This window comes from Aquarana catesbeiana, linkage group LG07 (assembly GCF_042186555.1).
Source record: "Aquarana catesbeiana isolate 2022-GZ linkage group LG07, ASM4218655v1, whole genome shotgun sequence".
Taxonomy (NCBI): domain Eukaryota; kingdom Metazoa; phylum Chordata; class Amphibia; order Anura; family Ranidae; genus Aquarana; species Aquarana catesbeiana.
The window spans coordinates 312,371,853-312,392,722 of record NC_133330.1 but is presented as its reverse complement, the minus strand read 5'-3'; the positions used below and the strand labels follow the sequence as shown (position 1 = coordinate 312,392,722).

At 44.6% G+C, this 20,870-nt stretch overlaps 1 protein-coding gene across 3 annotated transcripts in view; it reads right to left on the bottom strand.

Moving 5' to 3' along the window:
- Window positions 1-2,801: 2,801 nt before the first annotated feature.
- The window catches only part of LOC141103740 (vitellogenin-1-like), a 232,430-nt gene continuing 214,361 nt past the window's right edge, over window positions 2,802-20,870 (bottom strand). For 2 of the 3 annotated variants that reach the window (XM_073593682.1, XM_073593684.1), the window contains 3 exons: window positions 20,580-20,738; window positions 7,873-8,036; window positions 3,177-3,309 (listed from right to left, as the gene is read on the bottom strand). In XM_073593682.1, the coding sequence (XP_073449783.1) occupies window positions 7,891-8,036; window positions 20,580-20,738 (305 nt within the window). In that variant the 3' untranslated portion in view covers window positions 3,177-3,309; window positions 7,873-7,890. Of the gene's footprint in view, window positions 3,310-7,872; window positions 8,037-20,579; window positions 20,739-20,870 lie in introns of all 3 variants that reach the window. The other variant, XM_073593683.1, reaches the window with a different exon arrangement.

Here is a 20,870-nt window from a genome sequence, read left to right as displayed (position 1 = left end):
TGGTGACACACTCTTCAATCTGGTGACACACTCTTCAATCTAATGACGCACTCTGCAATCTGGTGACACACTCTTCAATCTGGTGACACACTCTTCAATCTGGTGACACACTCTTCAATCTGGTGACACACTCTGCAATCTGGTGACACACTCTTCAATCTGGTGACACACTCTGCAATCTGGTGACACACTCTGCAATCTGGTGACACACTCTTCAATCTGGTGACACACTCTTCAATCTGGTGACACACTCTGCAATCTGGTGACACACTCTTCAATCTGGTGACACACTCTGCAATCTGGTGACACACTCTGCAATCTGGTGACACACTCTTCAATCTGGTGACACACTCTGCAATCTGGTGACACACTCTGCAATCTGGTGACACACTCTTCAATCTGGTGACACACTCTTCAATCTGGTGACACACTCTTCAATCTGGTGACACATGCTGTAAATTGGTGACACACGCTGTAATTTGGTGACACACGCTGCAATTTGGTGACACATGCTGCTGCAATTTGATGACACATACTGCAATTTGGTGACACATGCTGCAATTTTGTGACACACACTGCTGCAATTTGGTGACACACGCTGCAATTTGGTGACACACACTGCTGCAATTTGGTGACACACACTGCTGCAATTTGGTGACACACACTGCTGCAATTTGGTGACACATGCTGCTGCAATTTGGTGACACATGCTGCAATTTGGTGACACACGCTGCTGCAATTTGGTGACACATGCTGCTGCAATCTGGTGACACACACTGCTGCAATTTGGTGACACACACTGCAATTTGGTGACACATGCTGCTGCAATTTGGTGACACATGCTGCAATTTGGTTACACATGCTGCTGCAATTTGGTGGTGACACACCCTGCAATTTGGTGACACATGCTGCTGCAATTTGGTGACACACGCTGCTGCAATTTGGTGACACATGCTGCTGCAATTTGGTGACACATGCTGCTGCAATTTGGTGACACATGCTGCAATTTGGTGACACATGCTGCTGCAATTTGGTGACTAATGCTGCAATTTGGTGACACACGCTGCAATTTGGTGACACACACTGCTGCAATTTGGTGACACACGCTGCAATTTGGTGACACATGCTGCTGCAATCTGGTGACACACATTGCTGCAATTTGGTGACACACATTGCAATTTGGTGACACATGCTGCTGCAATTTGGTGACACATGCTGCAATTTAGTGACACACGCTGCAATTTGGTGACACATGCTGCTGCAATTTGGTGGTGACACACCCTGCAATTTGGTGACACATGCTGCTTCAATTTGGTGACACACGCTGCTGCAATTTGGTGACACATGTTGCTGCAATTTGGTGACACATGCTGCAATTTGGTGACACATGCTGCTGCAATTTGGTGACTAATGCTGCAATTTGGTGACACATGCTGCAATTTGGTGACACATGCTGCTGCAATTTGGTGACACATGCTGCAATTTGGTGACACATGCTGCTGCAATTTGGTGGTGACACATGCTGCAATTTGGTGACACATGCTGCTGAAATGTGGTGACACACGCTGCTGCAATTTGGTGACTAATGCTGCAATTTGGTGACACATGCTGCTGCAGTTTGGTGGTGACACATGCTGCTGCAGTTTGGTGGTGACACATGCTGCTGCAATTTGGTGGTGACACATGCTGCTGCATTTGGTGGGACATAGGCTGCATGTAAGGAGGGACTCCACTGGGGACACCCGATGGCATCTGGTGGCAGGCGACGTGGCTAGTGACATGCTCAGGGCTCCCACTTATTCTGCATTATAGTGAGTTGAATGATTTCATTTTATATTACAATGTAATAATAGAAATAATGCGCTTCAATCATCCTGACACCATAACAACCATGGTGCCGGGATGATTGAAGCGCTAACACCAGGTGTTTGGAGTATCTTTATCTGCTGATTGTTAAACTTTCTAGAATACACATATTTCTATTGTTGTGTAGGATCTGGGCCTGTTGTCCCTTCATCCCTCTCTCCCTCTCCCTCCATTCCTCGTTCATCTCAGACACTAACCACACCACCTTAGAGCCACGCCCACTATTTTGCTAAAACCATGCCCATTTTCACCAAGTGGGAGGGGTCAAAAAGGGAGGGCGGGGCCTGGCGCCCCCCATCCTAAAACTTCACCAGCCGCCACTGGGTCACACAAATGTTGGCCAACAATTACGAACATGGGAACGCGGTGAGGTACAAGATGTACGATGAGCCGAGAATAAAGGAAGTTCAATAGCCAGTGTGGCTCCTTCTGCTCGATTCTGAGCATGCGGGAACTTTTGTGCGTCGGACTTGTGTACACAGATCGGAAATTCCGACAACAAGTTTTGTTGGCGGAAAATTTGAGAACCTGCTCTCAAACATTTGTTGGCGGAAATTCCGACAGCAAATGTTCGATGGAGCATACACACGGTCGGACTTTCCGACAACAAGCCCACATCCAACATTTGTTGTCGGAAAATCCGATCGTATGTACGGGGCATAACAATTGGTAAGCTGCAATTTATTACAGTTTTGGGTTTAATACAGTTTTAAGTTATTAAGGCAGCAGCATTTACATGTAATACATTTTCTTCCCAGAGCTCAGCTTTAAAAAAAAAAATAGGGTTTACAATCACTTTAATGATCAATTTAAAAAGGTGAAATCAAAAGCAATAGATGCTTCTAAATGCAGCCCTGGATGCATTGTAGATAAATGAGACCTGGAAAACCATAGAGGATACAGGTTCCCTGTAAAAAAAAAATATTTCTTGAGCCTTTTCTGTTGCAAAATTAAATGTTTTATTAGTAACTGATTTTTAAAACCCACAATGTAAGTGACCTTTATTTAAATGTACCAATACCATCCTAATACATATGTAAAAGTCTGAGAACATGACATTGTATTTACATTTGTTAACTGTTGCCTATTTTCTTGTGGTGTCGTCCATTTCCGGCTTATTTAGGCTAGCCATAGGTTGCAGAGGCCTTTCATGGGATTAGGGAGGAAGTTGCCTGTGTGTTGGGGAATGCTTCCTTCCAGAAGTGAAAAATTAATATTTCTGATAAACTCATAAAACTCAGACATATAACCATCAATGACATTGATTACACTCGCATAAAAAGTCGTCATCCCAGTTTTCAGGGCTTTTAAGTTGAGATCATTGCTGGGCAGCCGAGCATTCTTCAGTACAGGCACAGCCGGTGGGAACGTCTATGTCTTTAATCAAGTCCTCGGATGAATCTCTCGGGGATGCCTGCCAGTCTGCCAGGCCAATGGCAGCATCTAGGAGACACAACATGAGTGATAGTGAGTTAGAGAAATATCACTTCCAGAGAAAGCCAGTTTTATCACCATCTCGTACCCTCATAACTCAATACACTGTTCTTTCTCCGATTTATGAGCTTTCAGTGGGTTACACATGGTCAATTTTTAGTAGCATTATCAGTTTGTCTCTGGCAATTAGCAATCATTCATACACATGGAAAACATGGAGTGTAGGCTGTAGTAGTGTAAAGTATAAATAATTATGGGTGCTAGGTATCCTGTGTATATCTCAACTGTGTTACGAACGTGAAACTTACTAACATCAAAATCTTCTGGACCTTTTGTCTGCCTTTGATACGGTTGACCACCCCCACCTCCTCAAAAAACTTTACTCCTTTTCTCTCTGTGACTGTGCTCTTTGCTGGCTCTCATCCTACCTATCCCACCGCACCTTCAGTATCACTTGCAATTCTACTTCCTTCACTCCTCATCCTTTCTCCATCGGGGCCCCCCAAGGTTCTGCTCTTGGACCTCTCCTATTTTCAATCCATATCTCCTCCCTGGATCAGCTGATAGCCTCCCATGGCTTTCAATGTCATTTCTACACTCATGATTCCCAAATCTATCTCTCCACCCCTCAGTTCACTCCATCAGTCTCCTCACGCATCACTAACTTACTAACAGACATATTTATTTGGATGTCACACCTCTTCTTCAAACTTAACTTGTCCAAAACCCAGCGCATAATATTTACTCCTCCACGTGCCTCTTCCCTTGACTTCTCTGCCAAGAGCAATGGACAACTATCCACCCATCCCCACATGTCAGGGTGCTAGGTGTTATCCTGGACTCTGAACTCTCCTTTCAGCCCCACATCCAATCCCTTTCCAAGGCTTATCGCCTCAGCCTCTGCAATACCTTTAAAATACGTCCCTTTCTAACATATGAAACCACAAAGCTCCTCATTCACTCCCTGGTCATCTCTCACCTCGACTACTGCAACTCTCTCCTCATTGGATTACCCTTACATAGACTATCCCCCCTTCAGCCCGTCATGAATGCTGCCGCCAGGCTCATCCACCTTACAAACCGCTCAGTGTTCCGCTACCCCTCTCTGCCAATCCCTCTATTGACTTCCACTAAGCAACAAGTTCCATTTAAAATACAACTTACAAAGCCACCTACAACTCTGCCACTAGCTACATCACTTACCTAGTCTCACAATACCAGCTAAATCATCCTCTTCATTCTTCCCAAGACCTTCTGTTCTCTATCTCCCTCCTCACCTCCTCCCACGTGCCTCCAGCCTCTCTATCCCAATCTGTCTGGCTATCTCCAACTCTATCCACCTTAAAACTTCCACCTTTAGGCGTTACCTTAAAACTTTTCTGCTCAGGGAAGCCTATCCTGCCCTCACCTAACAACTGTACTTTTATTTTCTTTATCAGCTCTTTCCCCACAGTTACTATCTTTTGTATCACTTGACCCTTCCTTTTAGATTGTAAGCTCTAACCAGCAGGGCCCTCTGATTCCTCCTGTATTGAATTGTATTATAACTGTACTGTCTGCCCTAACGATGTAAAGCGCTGTGCAAACTGTATAATAATAATAATAATAATAAAGGACAATAAAAAATAATAAAAGACAAACCAAAATAAAATATAAAATAACATAACACAATAGTCACTAGTAATAAATGTCCATAATATCCACAGTTAAAGCAAAAAGTCCAATCTTGTGACTTTGAGTGAATGTCCACCCCCAAATGTGCACAAAACATGCAATCTTTAGGTGCTCTATAACGTGTGTCTTCGTGATTCTCACCACCTATAATCACACTGACACTCACCAGACATTAGGACCCAAGTGTGGTGTGGGTCAGCTTGCTCTTTAGTAGACAATGACAATCTCCGGGACTCCCCTCCTCTCCTTTCTATCTGAGCTCTCAGCATGTACTCAGGGGAAGAGAATAAATGTGCCTCTCATAGCGCAACATGTTTTTATTTTAAAGTAAAAAGCAAGATACAGAATAAAACTTACAGAGGTAAGTGCCTGAGCTGACACCCTGCGATTATAGTGGTGTGTGTATATCCCCAGCTGCTTCCTCCCGCATGGAGGTTACATGGGTGTTACAACTGGCAGGAGTTCCGTCACCTGGATGTGATGTCAGAGACCATGCAATCCCACCATTACGCGTTTCGTCGTAGCGGCATCATCAGAAGGCTGGGAACGTGGCCAATCAGGGTGCTTATATACCCTCCTTCTAATTCGGGCTGCAGAAAGCTTAACTTCCTCGCTCCAAATATGCCATTTATTATATATAACACCGCTAAAACCGCTGCTTACAATGTCGATCTCTCCAAATAAAATTACTTTTAATATATGCAATAATAAAATACTACATAAGGCCCATATATGCAACTGATACAGATCTCCATTTACCTCCAATAGGCTAATTCCCCAATTGCCATTCATAAATGGTATACCTCCTAACTCCTACCCTCTAGTGTTCTAATGCTATTTCCTACCATCCACTTACTATTTTCATATTATTGGTCCTAAGGGCCTAAAATTTTATGGCATAGACTGTACGGAACAACATTGGAGGGGCTCTAATCTAAAACAAGCTATTTCAAAGAATGAAACGTGGCGGATATGAGAAAGTGTACTTTGGCCACTAGAACGCACGTCGAACCTCCATGGGGGAGGAAGTGGCTGATGATACATACACACACACCACTAAAACAGCAGGGTGCTGGCTCGGGCACTTAACTCTGCAAGTTTTATTCTGTATCTTGCTTTTTACTTATTTAAAATAAAAAGATGTTGCGCTATGAGAGGCATATTTATTCTCTTCCCCTGAGTACATGCCGAGAGCTCAGATAGAAAGGAGAGGAGGAGAGTCCCAGAGATTGTCATTGTCTACTAAAGTGCAAGCTGACCCACACCACACTTGGGTCCTAATAATGAGCGAGTTTGGGGTGGAGGAACTTGAATGGCCTGCAGTGCCTTAGACCCCATAGTGCATATATACTGGTGCCTACCCAAATAGCAAGCAATTGCGCTGCAAGTTTGAAAATGACTTGCTAAGCTACTGCTAGACTTGCCAGGCTTCACAAGTTTGTTGCACAGTTGCAGCAAGTCCGCATTGCATGACTTCAGATCAACTTTCTTTGCAAACATTCTGCAAGTCTGCTCCAAGTTCTGGTTCAGTTATGTTGTGCGATAGTCATCCCACCACAGGGGGTCACTGTGGCTGAATTTTCATGCTGTAGACTGCAGAGCTCTTGCTGTAGACTCACCACTGCAACTTTGCTCTTGCTAGAGACTTGCCACGCAAATTTGCTACAAATTGGAAAAGTGTCAACTAGAACTTGTGCTTCAAGTGCTCTGCAACTGTACAACTTGCCAGTGAAAATGTGCAGCAAGTTAACAGACTTACAATTCAACACTGCCACAAATTTGAGGCAAGTTATCCTTGCAATCTGGGTAGGCACTCTCACATACCAGGAAGTGTGCTGCTATTTTTCAGGAGGAATTCTAACAAAAGAGAACAAGCAGCACAGTAGTGACATCACCAAATAGCCCTTCTTATGCCATGTACACACGATCAGATTTTCCGACAACAAAACCGTGGATTTTTGTTCGAAGGATGTTGGCTCAAACTTGTCTTGCATGCACACGGTCACACAAATGTTGGCCAAAAATTCCGAACGTGGGAACGCGGTGACGTACAAGACGTACGACGAGCCGAGAAAAAGGAAGTTCAATAGCCAGTGCGGCTCCTTCTGCTTCATTCCGAGCATACGTGAACTTTTGTGCGATGGACTTGTGTACACACGATCAGGCTTTCCGCCAACAAAGTGAAGTTGGCTGAAAATTTGAGAACCTACTCTCAAACATTTGTGGGCAGAAATTCCGACAGCAAATGTTCGATGGAGCATACACTCGGTCGGACTTTCCGACAACAAGCTCACATCCAACATTTCCCGTCGGAAAATCCGACCGTGTGTACGCGGCATAACACTTACGGGGCTAGCAGTCAGAGCAGTAGTGCCTGGGATTTCACACTGCAGATCTGCAGGTGCCTAGGCACACTCACATACCAGGAAGTGCACTGCTATTTTTCAGGGGGAATTCCAGAAAAAAGAAAAATATGCAGCACACTACTGACATCACCAATTTGCCCAACCAATACTTCTGGGGCTAGCATTCAGAGCAGCAGTGCCTTAGGTCTCAGATTGCACATATACAGGTGCCTAGGCACACACATACCAGGAAGCATTCTGGCAAAGAGAACAGGGAGCAGCACAGTAGTGACATCAACAAATTGCCCTTCAAAATCTTCTGGGGTTGCAGCCAGAGCAACAGTGCCTTAAATCTCACAGAGCAATATATACAGGTGCCTAGGCACTCTCACATACCAGAAAGTGCACTGCAATTTTTCAAGAGGAATTCCAACAAAGAGAAAAGCAAGCAGCACAGTAGTGACGACATCTCCAAATCTTCTGGTGCTAGCATGCAGAGCAGCAGCACCTTAGATCTAACACTACAGATATACGGGTGCCTAGGCATACTTACATGCAAGGAAATGCACTGCTAGTTTTCAGGAGGAATTCCGGCAAAGAGAACACAGAGCAGCAAAATAGTGACATCACCCAATTTCCATCCAATTCTTTTGGGGTTGCAGTCAGAGCAGCATTGCCTTATACCAGGACATGCACTGCTATTTTGCAGAGGGAATTCTAGACAAAAAGAATATTTTTCCAGGTATTGCCTAGATACAATTAACATTTGTAGATGTTCCCCATAACTATCCCCAAATCATCACTTTTTACGTTCAGGAAAAGTTGCTAATGCACAGTGCTAGTTGCTTGCTTCATCTGGATCAGGGGTCTCAAACTGGCGGCCCTCCAGCTGTTGCAAAACTACAAGTCCCTTGAGGCATTGCAAGGCTGACAGTTACAAACATGACTCCCACAGGCAGAGGCATGATGGGACTTATGCCGCGTACACACGGTCGGACTTTTCGGCTACAAAAGTCCGACAGCCCGTCCGACAGACCTTCGACGGACTTTTGGCGAACTTGCGGCGGACTTGCGGCAGACTTTCTAACGAAGGGACTTGCCTACATGCGATCACACAAAAGTCCGACGGATTCACACGTGATGACGTACACCGGACTAAAATAAGGAAGTTGATAGCCAGTAGCCAATAGCTGCCCTAGCATGGGTTTTTGTCCGTCGGACTAGCATACAGACGAGCGGATATCTGGGTCCGGCGGAGTTACGACGTAAAGATTTGAAGCATGTTCCAAATCTAAAGTCCGTCAGATTTGTGGCTGGAAAAGTCCGCTGAAAGTCCGGGGAAGCCCACACATGATCGGATTGTCCACCGGCTTGCGTCCGTCGGACTTTTATAGACGAAAAGTCCGACCGTGTGTACGCGGCATTATAGTTCTGCAACAGCTGAAGGGCTGCCAGTTTGAGACCCCTGATCTGGATCATTCTGACCTAACAGTGGCAATATTTTCCGTATAGTTGACTTGGAGCAGATAAGCAGATAAGGAGTTCATTCTGACATACATGGGTTCAGATTTGTTCTTGGTCAGTTTTGAAACCAAAGATTGCCAGGCAGATGATATTTTCAGATAGGGGTCAACAATGCAAAATGGTTTCATTTAAAAGTAAAATATCTCATCAATATGTGATAGAAATGTAATGAGTGACTCCACTCCATTGCTCCATTTGCAATTTTGTGGCCGCCTTAAAGTGGACCTAGCATCAGATATTTATTTACATGTTAAAGAATAATTCCACTTTTGTTAAAAAAATGTAAAAAAAAAAAAGTCCCCTCTGGGTGATCTACACTATACAGTGCAACCTCGGATTGCGAGTAACACAGTTCACGAGCGTTTTGCAATATGAGCTATTTTTAAAAGAAATTCTGACTCGCTTTGTGAGCGTTCGAGCAGGATTCAAGACACTGGGGTGTGCAGTACTGCATTTGGCCAGAGGTGCGGGGGTGCCGGTGATGCTCAAAGACACTCGGAGACACTCCGTTCCCGAATGTCTCTGAGTGTCTCCGAGCATCTCTGGCGCCCCCGCACCTCTTGTCACATCCGGTACTGCATAGACAAGCAGTGGCTGTGGAACGGATTATCTAATTTTCCATTATTTCCTATGGGGAAACTCGCTTTGATACACGAGTGCTTTGGATTGCAAGCATGCTTCTGGAATGAATTATGCTTGTAATCCAAGGTATTTCTGTATTGCCAAAAGTATTGGGACACCTGCCTTTACACGGACATGAACTTTAATGGCATCCCAGTTTTAGTCCGTAGGGTTCAATATTGAGTTGGCCCACCCTTTGCAGCTATAACAGCTTCAACTCTTCTGGGAAGGCTGTCCACAAGGTTTAGGAGTGTGTCTATGGGAATGTTTGACCATTCTTCTAGAAGTGCATCTGTGAGGTCAGGCACTGATGTTGGAGAGAAGGCCTGGCTCGCAGTCTCCGCTCTAATTCATCCCAAAGGTGTTCCATCGGGTTGAGGTCAGGACTCTGTGCAAGCCAGTCAAGTTCCTCCACCACAAACCCACTCATCCATGTCTTTATGGACCTTGCTTTGTGCACTGGTCCAAATCATTTGGTGAAGGGGGGGTTATGGTGAGGGGTTGTTTTTCAGGGGTTGGGCTTGGCCCCTTAGTTCCAGTGAAGGGAACTCTTAAGGCGTCAGCATACCAAGACATTTTGGACAAGTTCATGATCCCAACTTTGTGGGAACAGTTTGGGGATGGCCCCTTCCTGTTCCAACATGACTGCACACCAGTGCACAAAGCAAGGTCCATAAAGATATGGATGAGCAAATTTGGGGTGGAGGAACTTGACTGGCCTGCACAGAGTCTTGACCTCAACCAGATAGAACACCTTTGGGATGAATTAGAGCGGAGACTGGGAGCCAGGCCTTCTCATCTAACATCAGTGCCTGACCTCACAAATGCGCTTCTGGAAGAATGATCAAACATTCCCATAGACACACTCCTAAACCTTGTGGACAGCCTTCCTAGAAGAGTTGAAGCTGTTATAGCTGCAAAGGGTGGGCCAACTCAATATTGAACCCTACAGTCTAATGCCCCGTACACACGGTCGGACATTGATCGGACATTCCGACAACAAAATCCATGGATTTTTTCCGACAGATGTTGGCTCAAACTTGTCTTGCATACACACGGTCACACAAAGTTGTCGGAAAATCCGATCATTCTGAACGCGGTGACGTAAAACGCGTACGTCGGGACTATAAATGGGGCAGTGGCCAATAGCTTTCATCTCTTTATTTATTCTGAGCATGCGTGGCACTTTGTCCGTCGGATTTGTGTACACGCGATCGGAAATTCCGACAACGGATTTTGTTGTCGGAAAATTTTATAGGCTGCTCTCAAACTTTGTGTGTCGGAAAATCCGATGGAAAATGTGTGATGGAGCCTACACATGATCGGAATTTCCGACAACAAGGTCCTATCACACATTTTCCGTCGGAAAATCCGACCGTGTGTACAGGGCATAAGACTGGGATGCCATTAAAGTTCAAGTGCGTGTAAAGGCAGGTGTCCCAATACTTTTGGCAATATAGTATATATGAAAGTGAAGTAACGGATTAAGGAAGTCATCTATCAGGACATCTATGAGAGTGCAATAAATGTATACACTCATCTATAATTTTCAGAATTTTTCTGCCATTTATTAAAGTTAGGTGCAGAAGGTGGCACTGTGATTCTACCTAATAGTGGTGTTTGAGTTATAAGGAAAAATCGAAGAAACTAAACATTATGAATGCAGCTCCTGCTGTACACCGGATTACAGGAGTTCTTCTGCTTACAGTTGTGCTAAAGAGGAAATCCAACAGACGCTATTTAGTGCATAACATAACCCCATTACCACTGTATAAGATCTACACATTGGCTCTAAACGTGCCTCTTAGGCTTGCCGTAGACGCCTGACGCCAACAGCAATACACGCACACGAATCCTGATCCTTCTAGATGAGAGAACTATTGGACTCGCTCCCAGGCAGGTTTCCCCAACAAGCTAAAAAAAAAATCAATAGCATGCAATATGTAGACTTCTGACAGTCTGAGGTGTTCATTACTTCCCTCTGGTGGCTCAGAAGCTACCTAAAGCTTGATTCACATCTACATGTGCGACCGAGCGTGGGCGCAATTCTGAGCATTGTGTGTAGGTCAGACCATTCATTTCAATGGGCAGCCCTACGTGAGAAACGCAGAAGAGAAGTTCTTGACTCGTTTCCAAAAATGTGCCGCACTGTACTGTATGGTGATGGGGCACCATACAGTTTGGCACAATCGAAAATTTGCGCCTTGGTGGAGGAATGGGGGTGACGTCTCTGAAATGTGTTTTCTTTGTGCTTGATCATGCATTCTGGAAACACGGCATGTTTGGGGCTTCTCTGGGGCATTTGTCATGTGTAGAGCAGTATATTCAAGTCAATGTGCTGTCCTATGCACGATAAGGGAAAACGCTCCGGAAAAAAATAAAAATAAAAAGCAGCACTTCTCGCTACGCTCGGGTGTGAATCCAGCCTAATGCCTCGCGATCGCACATTCCGACAACAAAATCCATGTTTTTTTTTCCGACGGATGTTGGCTCAAACTTGTTTTGCATACACACGGTTACACAAAGTTGGTCGGAAATTCTGAACGTCAAGAACGCGGTGATGTAAAACACATATGACGAGCCGAGAAAAATGAAGTTCAATAGCCAGTGCGGCTCCTTCTGCTTGATTCCGAGCATGCGTGGAATTTTGGGCGTCAGAATTATGCACGCAAGATCGGAATTTACGCAAACGGATTTTGTTGTCGGAAAATTTGAGAACCAGATCTCAAATTTTGTGCGATGGAAATTCCGATGGAAGCTGTCCGATGGAGCCTACACACAGTCAGAATTTCCGACAAAAGGCTCCCATCGAACATTTTCCATCGGAAAATCCGACCGTGTGTACGAGGCATAATAATCACAGGTGGTTGAGAAGACTGTTTTCTTCCCATTGAACAATCTAGGGTTAGCCTAACTTCTGGGTCCAAGTGTTGAAATTTGAATTCCGGAGTCTATTTATAAAGCAGTGAGATGGTCTAACCACAGCCATACCACGGTTTTAAAGGGGTTGAAAACCCTTGGTTTTTTTTTATATAAAAATAACAGACATGCCTATATTTACCTGCTCCATGTAATTGTTTTGCACAGAGAGGCCCCGATCCTCTTCTTTTGGGGTCCCCTGCCAGCGATCCAGGCCCCTCCTCTTCATCAAGTGCCCCCACAGAGAGCCGCATTCCATGGGGGGGCACCCTTGCTGGCTCGCTCCCGAGTCCTGCTGCTGCGTCCATTGGCACAGTTGGTGGGACTCGGGCCCACCCAACCGCTCCTGTGTCACTGGATTTGATTGACAGCAGCGGGAGCCAATGGCTCCCGCTGCTATCAATCTGTCCAGTGCTGAGAGTGAACATCGCTGGATCGGATCAGGTTTATGTAAGAAAAAGGGGGGAGGTCTGGGGGGAGCTGCAGCACAGAAGGTATTTTACAACCTTGAGGCTTTACAACCACTTTAAAATAAATAATTTGAGATATTTATAAGGCACGGAATTGGAGTTTGCAAATGTATTTTCTGCCCCGCTTCATTTTGATAATCCAAAGCAAGTAAAGTCCCCCCAAAAAAAAGTGCAAGGAGGGAGGACCTGTCACATCTACTGTTGGGTGCCGGTGTCTTGCCGAGAAAGTTCCCTCGGTGGATAAGTTCCCCCCCTGTACTGTGCAGGCGCAGCGCCTGCGCAGTACGGACTACTGCCAGCCGCCGGAGATAGCCGAAGCTCAAACGCTTTAAATGCGCTGTACACAGCGCCTGCGCCCTAGGTCCAGGTTCCTTCCCCACCATCCAAGTGGACCTAGAGGGGGAATCTAAAAGAGCCGAGCGAAGCGAGGCCGTGCCCGAAGCGTGGCGAGCGAAGCAAGCCCGCGAGGGGCCCTCTTACAGGCGCTGTGTACAGCTGATTTTCAGCTGTTCTGCTTCAGCTATTTCCGCCGGATCGTACTGCGCAGGCGCTGGAGGGGGGAACTTAGCCGCCGAGCGGAACTTTCTCGGCAGAACACCGGTCTTTGGCCATCTTCATTGGTAACTGTGGGATGACGTGACCCCTGCACATAGTCATCCCAGGACACAGGTTATTATTGTTCTGTAGTAAGCAGACATCTAGTGGCTGTTTAGGGCCTCTACAACTTGTTTATTTATGTGATTGGGTTTTCCCTCTCTCCTCCTCTCCTGTTTACTGCTAGTTAGTTCATTCTTAGCTGGAACCCTCCTGTTTCTTCCATGTTCTCCCATTCAGTGTTAGTACTTCACAGAGACAAGCTTAGGAAAGTCATTATATTTTTACACTTAAAAGTCTGGAAAAACATCCTCTGTACTGACATTAGCTGGAATAAAATTGTGTTGGGTTCAACTTCTGTGTTCTGCTGAAGGGTTAAGCTGCCTGTGGCTGTTGCCAAGTCAGTAGGTGACCATACTGTCTGGCCAGATTGGGTCTAAGGAGGTATGTCACTGCACCAAGCAGCATTTGAAACAGAACAGTTGTTTCTGTGCTACTTGGAAAGTACTTGTGTCATGAAAGTAGAAAAAAAAAAAGTTGAAAAAAAAAACACCAATAATTTACTAGAGTCCAGGAAAGACAAAGTGACTACAGCTGTGGGGTTTTGAGAATGACGCAAATATCAATTTTCACAAAGTCTGCAGCTTCAGTGTTTTTAGATCTTTTTGTCAGATGTTACTATGGTATACTGAAGTATAATTACAAGCATTTCATAAGTGTCAAAGGCTTTTATTGACAATTACAGTATACAGGGGCGTAACTAGAAATAGCAGGGCCCCATAGCAAAATGTTGTATGGGGCCCCCCTGCAAACAGCCCCCCTCCCCCACAGCTGCCCTAGTGTCAATGCAGCATGACCTGTGCCCAATGCAGCGTGACCTGTGCCACATACAGCGTGACCTGTGCCCAATGCAGCGTGACCTGTGCCCAATGCAGCGTGACCTGTGCTCAATACAGCGTCACCTGTGCCCAATGCAGCGTGTCCTGTGCCCAATGCAGCGTCACCTGTGCCCAATACAGCGTGACCTGTGCCCCATACAGCGTGACCTGTGCCCCATACAGCGTGACCTGTGCCCAATGCAGCGTCACCTGTGCCCAATACAGCGTGACCTGTGCCCAATGCAGCGTGTCCTGTGCCCAAAGCAGCGTCACCTGTGCCCAATACAGCGTGACCTGTGCCCAATGCAGCGTCACCTGTGCCCAATACAGCATGACCTGTGCCCCATACAGCGTGACCTGTGCCCAATTCAGCCTAGTCTGCCTGTGCCCCATACAGCCCCACCTATCCAGAGGAAGAGCAAGCCACCCGGATCAGCAGAGAGTGGGATTGCCCGCTTTAATAGCTTTCATTTGAATTTCCTGTCTTCCCAGGGCTCATCGTCACATAGCCCCACTTCTTGGCCCGATGCCTTTGATGACGTCACATGTCCCGCATTGGATCGGTCCCGCATTGGATCGGCGTTCTGTCTATCAAAGGGACCGGCTCTTACATCAGGCAATTCAGCTCTTTGCTGATACGGACAGCTCGCCTCTTCCTTTCCTCTCTCTTCCCCTGGCTGGGAGACTGTGCCGGCGGTGCTCTTATCCTCAATGGCCCCACTCGGCTGCGGGCCCCATAGCGCCCGCATGGGTCGCTATGGTGGTAGTTACGCCCCTGACAGTATATACTCGAGTATAGGCCAACCCGAATATAAGCCGAGGCACCTAATTTTACCACAAAAAACTAGGAAAATGTATTGACTTGAGTATAAGCCTATGGTGGGAACATGCAGCAGCTACGGGGTAAACAATGCCCATTTGCAGCCTCACTGTGCCATTTTAAAGTCTAACTGTGCCCATCTGCAGCCTCACTGTGCCCATTTGCAGTCTAATTGTGCCCATTTGCAGTCTCACTGTGCCCATCTGCAGCCATATCTTTGATTACTAAAACAGCGGGTGTCTCCTGCTGTGTTATGCAGTCTGTTCGGCGGCCGTCCATTGTAACAAAGCCCTGACCCAAAATGTCAAAGTTTTGTTACACAAGCCACTTAATTATCACTTTTGCCTTATGGCAAGGTGCTCCATCATGCTGGAAATGCATTGTTCCTCACCAAACTGTTCTTGGATGGTTGGGAGAAGTTGCTCTTGGAGGATGTTTTTGTACCATTCTTTATTCATGGCTGTGTTCGTAGGCAAATTGTAAGTGAGCCCACTCCTTTGGCTGAGAAGCAACCCCACACATGAACAGTCTCAGGATGCTTTACTGTTGGCATGACACAGGACTGATGGTAGTGCTCACCTTTTCTTCTCCGGACAAGGTTTTTTCCAGATGCTCCAAACAATCAGAAAGGGGATTCATCAGAGAAAATTACTTTACCCCAGTTCTTAGCAGTACAATGCCTGTACTTTTTGCAGAACATCAGTCTGTCCCTGATGTTTTTCCTGCAGAGAAGTGGCTTCTTTGCTGCCCTTCTTGACACCAGGCCATTCTCCAAAAGTCTTCTCCTCACTGTGTATACAGATGTCCTCACACCTCCCTGCTGCCATTCCTGAGCAAGCTCTGCACTGGTGGTGCCCCGATCCCGCAGCTGAATCAACTGTAGGAGAAGGTCCTGGCGCTTGCTGGACTTTCTTGGGCACTCTGAAGCCTTCTTCACAAATGGAGTGGAAATGTTTTTTTATGGGATTAAGTTCATTTTTATGACAAAGAGGGACTGTGAAATGAATTGCAAGTCATCTGATGACTCTTCATACCATTCTGGAGTATATGCAAATTGCCATCATAAAAACTGAGGAAGCAGACTTTGTGAAAATCAATATTTGTGTCATTCTCAAACCTTTTGGCCACGGCTGTATTATATGCAACCAATTGTGTCTAGCTACTTACTACAGAATAATAAATGTTCACATTTATTTTTCTGGGCAGTACAAAGAACATTAGTGCTATGCAAACTCCATCCTCCAACACCATAAATATTTCAGTTTGTGGTTCTTAGATCAGTGAGAGGTGGCTCCTGATAGGTTGTTATGTGTGCACTTTGCATTACCCATTAAATCTTATTCATTGAGCATTGTAAAATAGAACAAGGCTCCATTTACACTTGGCGTTTTGGATCTCGGGCAGAATTGCTGCGATTTTGCTCGCAATCGCAAAGCACAGATTTAGGTGGCATTATTTTCAATGGCTCCTACATCGCACTGTGGTCACGTGACAATTACAGCAAATCTCATCGCGTGAAGCTTGCTGTCCAAAAAGGGAGCATGAGCTTCTTTTGGGTGGCAAGCTTCACGCAATGCGATTTCCTGCAGAGCTGGAGCTTCTATTGGGTGACAGGCTTCACGCAATGCTATTTGCTGCAATTGCTGCAGAATAAAGCGTGTGACAATCGCGGCAAAACTGCACAGCGTTTTAGGTGATGATGATTGTAGTGCATTTTGAGATCGCAGACAGAATCACAGCGATTCTGCCCGAGATTGCAAAAGGCCAAGTGTGAATAGAGCCTTAAAGCTACTATAAGACTTTGGAGTTGATCGGCTTAAGGCAAATAGGCTGTTCACTTTGCGGAGCAAGTTGAATTTTGCTAGAGAATTTTCCCCACCGCAAGCAACAGGGTGAAAGTTGTCACCCTATAACAGGAAGTGCCCGGACTTGGCTGGGTGACCAGATCCTTAATTTAATAAAAGCAGCAGATTTAAAATTATGTAAAATAACTTTCAAAATTATATTATTATGTTAACCACTTGCTGCCAAATCACATACCTGGTACGTCATTTGACTTCAAGTGGTTGTACCGGGGTGATACCTGCAGCTGCCGTTTTTTTAGAGCCGACAGTTGGCTCTCTTGTAATGACACCCGAAGTGGCTAACCTTCAGTGGCTCGCTCGGGCTCTCCTGTCCCAACGGGAGGCTCGAGATACTAGCCAGCACGTCCGCCGGTTAGTCGGAGCCTCTTAGAAAGCCGGAATTGTCTTTGATCGGGTCTCGGCTATGGTAACCCGGAAGACATGACATGACATCACTTCCGGTTTACCAGCATCTTAACGGCGCCATTTTTTGAGAATCTAAAGTATTCAAAAATTACGAAAAAAAAGATTAAAGCAACAGTTAAAAAATGTAATTCATTAATAATAATAAAAAAATGAAAGTGACCCGGTTCTGTTGAAATAGCCAACTCGTCGAAATCTCCAACTACGTCACTTCTGGTGACTCTCCAGCAGCAGATTTTCGACAAGTTGGCTCTACTGCCCATGCGCGCATGTGCACACGACAGAATAACAGAAACCCCTGGCAGCTGTTATATATAAAAGCCTGAATATAAGACTACAAGTATACATAAGAGAAATAGGTGGGCAACCTATTATTCAACAATAATATTAAGTGACTAAAATCCAATGGTAAACCCTCTAGGTTTCAGAATATTATAAATTAAATAAAATAAATGAACAATTTGTAATGTTCTGATACCTAGAGGGTTCACCATTGGATTTTAGTCACTTAACTTTATTGCTGAATAATAGGTTGCCCACTTATTTCTCTTATACATTGTGGGTTTTTTTTACATTTTAATTTAATTTAATTTTTAAAAATTTAATTTTAAAATTTTAAATTTTAAAAAGTGTTTTTTTTTCTGCTCGAATACCGTGTGACATAAAAAAAAAAATGCAAAACCCACCAATTTATTCTCTAGGGCCTCTGCTTTAAAAAAAAAATAATAAAATGTTTGGGGGTTCTAACTAATTTTCTATAATTTACTAGCAAAAATAAAAAAAAAAAACAACAGATTTTCACAGGGAAACAAAAAGTGCCAAAAAATCCCGTCTTTCAAGTGGTTAAATCTTATATGAGCTTTGGGTTTAGATACGTTAAATATCCAGATGAGTGCCAGATTGATTCAGCTACGTAAAAGTTCCTTAAAGCAATGAATCATCTATAGTGTGTGTTGCTTTGCTCCAGTTTTCACACTCAGATAGTCCTTCTCATCTATTAATGTCCGGAGTTCCTCTCCCTCTTTGCATAAGAATAATGAGTGTACCTAGACAGCAACTGCAGCATCAGATAGGAAACCCTATGCTGCTAATAGCTTTCCTTACCTCCCATGAAGGCCTAAATAAGCAAAAGGATGCATGGTTACAGTTCAAAATATCTCCATACATTATTAAATGTTCACTTGTGCAATGAGGGATCCATAATGAAGTCTCCAGAACAGCATACGCTGGAAACTTTTAGTTTTGCATTAGTAGTCAGATGAACAAAAACTTCAAACAAGCTCAATAGTTCTTCTACCCAAGCAGCAAGGATTCCCTTGTTGGGAACCCAACATTAGCTCCAACCATAGAAGTACAGAAAGGAGCGCCAGACCAAAACCAGATAAAAGGGTCCAAAATAACTTAAATTGTTGGTAAAAAAAAAAAAAGTCATATTAAAACAGCCAACGTGTTTCGGAGTTAAGCCGCTCCCTCATCAGGGCTTAACATAGGAAAAAACTTGGATGGACACAGTGACATCACAGATCGCTGCCCAATTGGGAATTTTAGGACAGGAGATACCTGATGCGGAAATGATTGAGCTGCGGACCTGGACTCTTTGATATGTACTGCTTCTTCCACATATTTGTGAGTTGCCTACTGTATGTGTATTTACCATGCCTTTATATAATGCCACGCAATCTGGCGCACTCTGGTGTTCTTTTAATCTTATAGGCAGGGCTTTTTTTTCAGTGGGAATGCGGGGGAACGCAGCAGTGTAAATTTTCGACTAAAATATTTCCATTGACTAAATGAATACTTATTTTAGTTGACTAAAATATGACTAAAACTATAACAATTCTAAAACTACAACAATTCTAAAACTAAAATGGCATTTTAGTCAAAAGACTATGACTGAAACGAAATTTATATCACAACGGCTAAATCTGTAGCTGTATTGCATGTTCAAACCTTCATACCATAAATAATAAACATGTTATTAGATTTTTTACTCGTGGAGTATATAATGTTTGGCAGTTCTAAAGAAATAATGCATTAAAATTTAACTGAACACATTTGATTTTAGTCGACTAAAATGTACTGGAGATGTTAGTGGACTTAAATACGACTAAAACGACTAAAATACGACTAATGCCGCGTACACACGAGCGGAATATCCGACAGAAAAAGATTTTAGTCGACTTAAATACGACTAAAACGACTAAAATACGACTAATGCCGCGTACACACGAGCGGAAATTTCCGACAGAAAAAGTCCAACGGGAGCTTTTCATCGTCTATTCCGATTGTGTGTATGCCTCATCTGACTTTTTTTTTTTTTAATTCTGACGGACCTAGAAATGGAACATGTTCTAAATATTTCCGATGGAACCAATTCCTATCGGGAAAACCGATCGTCTGTATGCTGTTCCGACGCACCAAAAAAGACGCATGCTCTGAAGCAAGTACGAGACGGAAGCTATTGGCTACTGGCTATTGAACTTCCTTTTTCTAGTCCCGTCATAAGTGTTTTACGTCACCGCGTTCTGGACGGTCAGACTTTGGTGTGACAGTGTGTAGGCAAGACCGCTAGAGCGGAATTCCGTCGGAGAAACCTTCGGTCATGTGTACGCAACATAAAACTAAAATGGCATTTTAGTCAAAAGACTATACCTAAAACAAAATCAAAATTTGATGTAAAAATTAACACTGGAATGCAGTTCTGGCACCTCCAGCACAAAAAGTACAGTATGTAATGGCAAGGGGTGCTGGGGGGGTCCATTGATGCTGGCTGATGGGGGATCTAATGGTGCTGGGTGGGGGAATCTACTGTTGAAGGGAGGGGTCTATTGTTGCTGGGGGGGCTTCTGTTTAGGGAGGGATATATTGTTTCTGTGAGACGTATATTTGTAAGGAGGGGGGGGGGGTGGGGCTGGGGGGTGCTGAGGGGTCCATTGATGCTGACTGCTGGGGGATCTAATGGTGCTGGGTGGGGGAATCTACTGTTGAGGGAGGGGTCTATTAATCTATTAATGTTGGCTGCTGGGAGATCTATTGTTGCTGGTAGGGGGCTATTATTCCTTGGGTAGATCTGTTATTGCGCGGGGGGGTGTTTTATTGCAGGAGTTATTTTGTTGCTGGAGGTATTTATTGTTGCTCGGTGGGGTCTATTGTTATATTTCACTTACCTTTAGGAAGACAGTGGAACGCAACAGGGAACGTTGTCATTGCTGTTGGATGACAGCCCTTCACACAAGTCAATACCGGCTCTACAGAATAACATGTTGATTGGCGTTCATCAATGAACTGATCCTCCAGCATCACATACTGGCGTGTCATTGCACAGCCTGGAATAGAATGATAGTATAATACTGTCTCCTTATACCTGTCTAATTTCTTGTCAGCAACTCTAGCCAATATTTTTATAATGTATATTAGACATGTGCAATCCATTTCATTCAGACTCATTTTTCGTTATT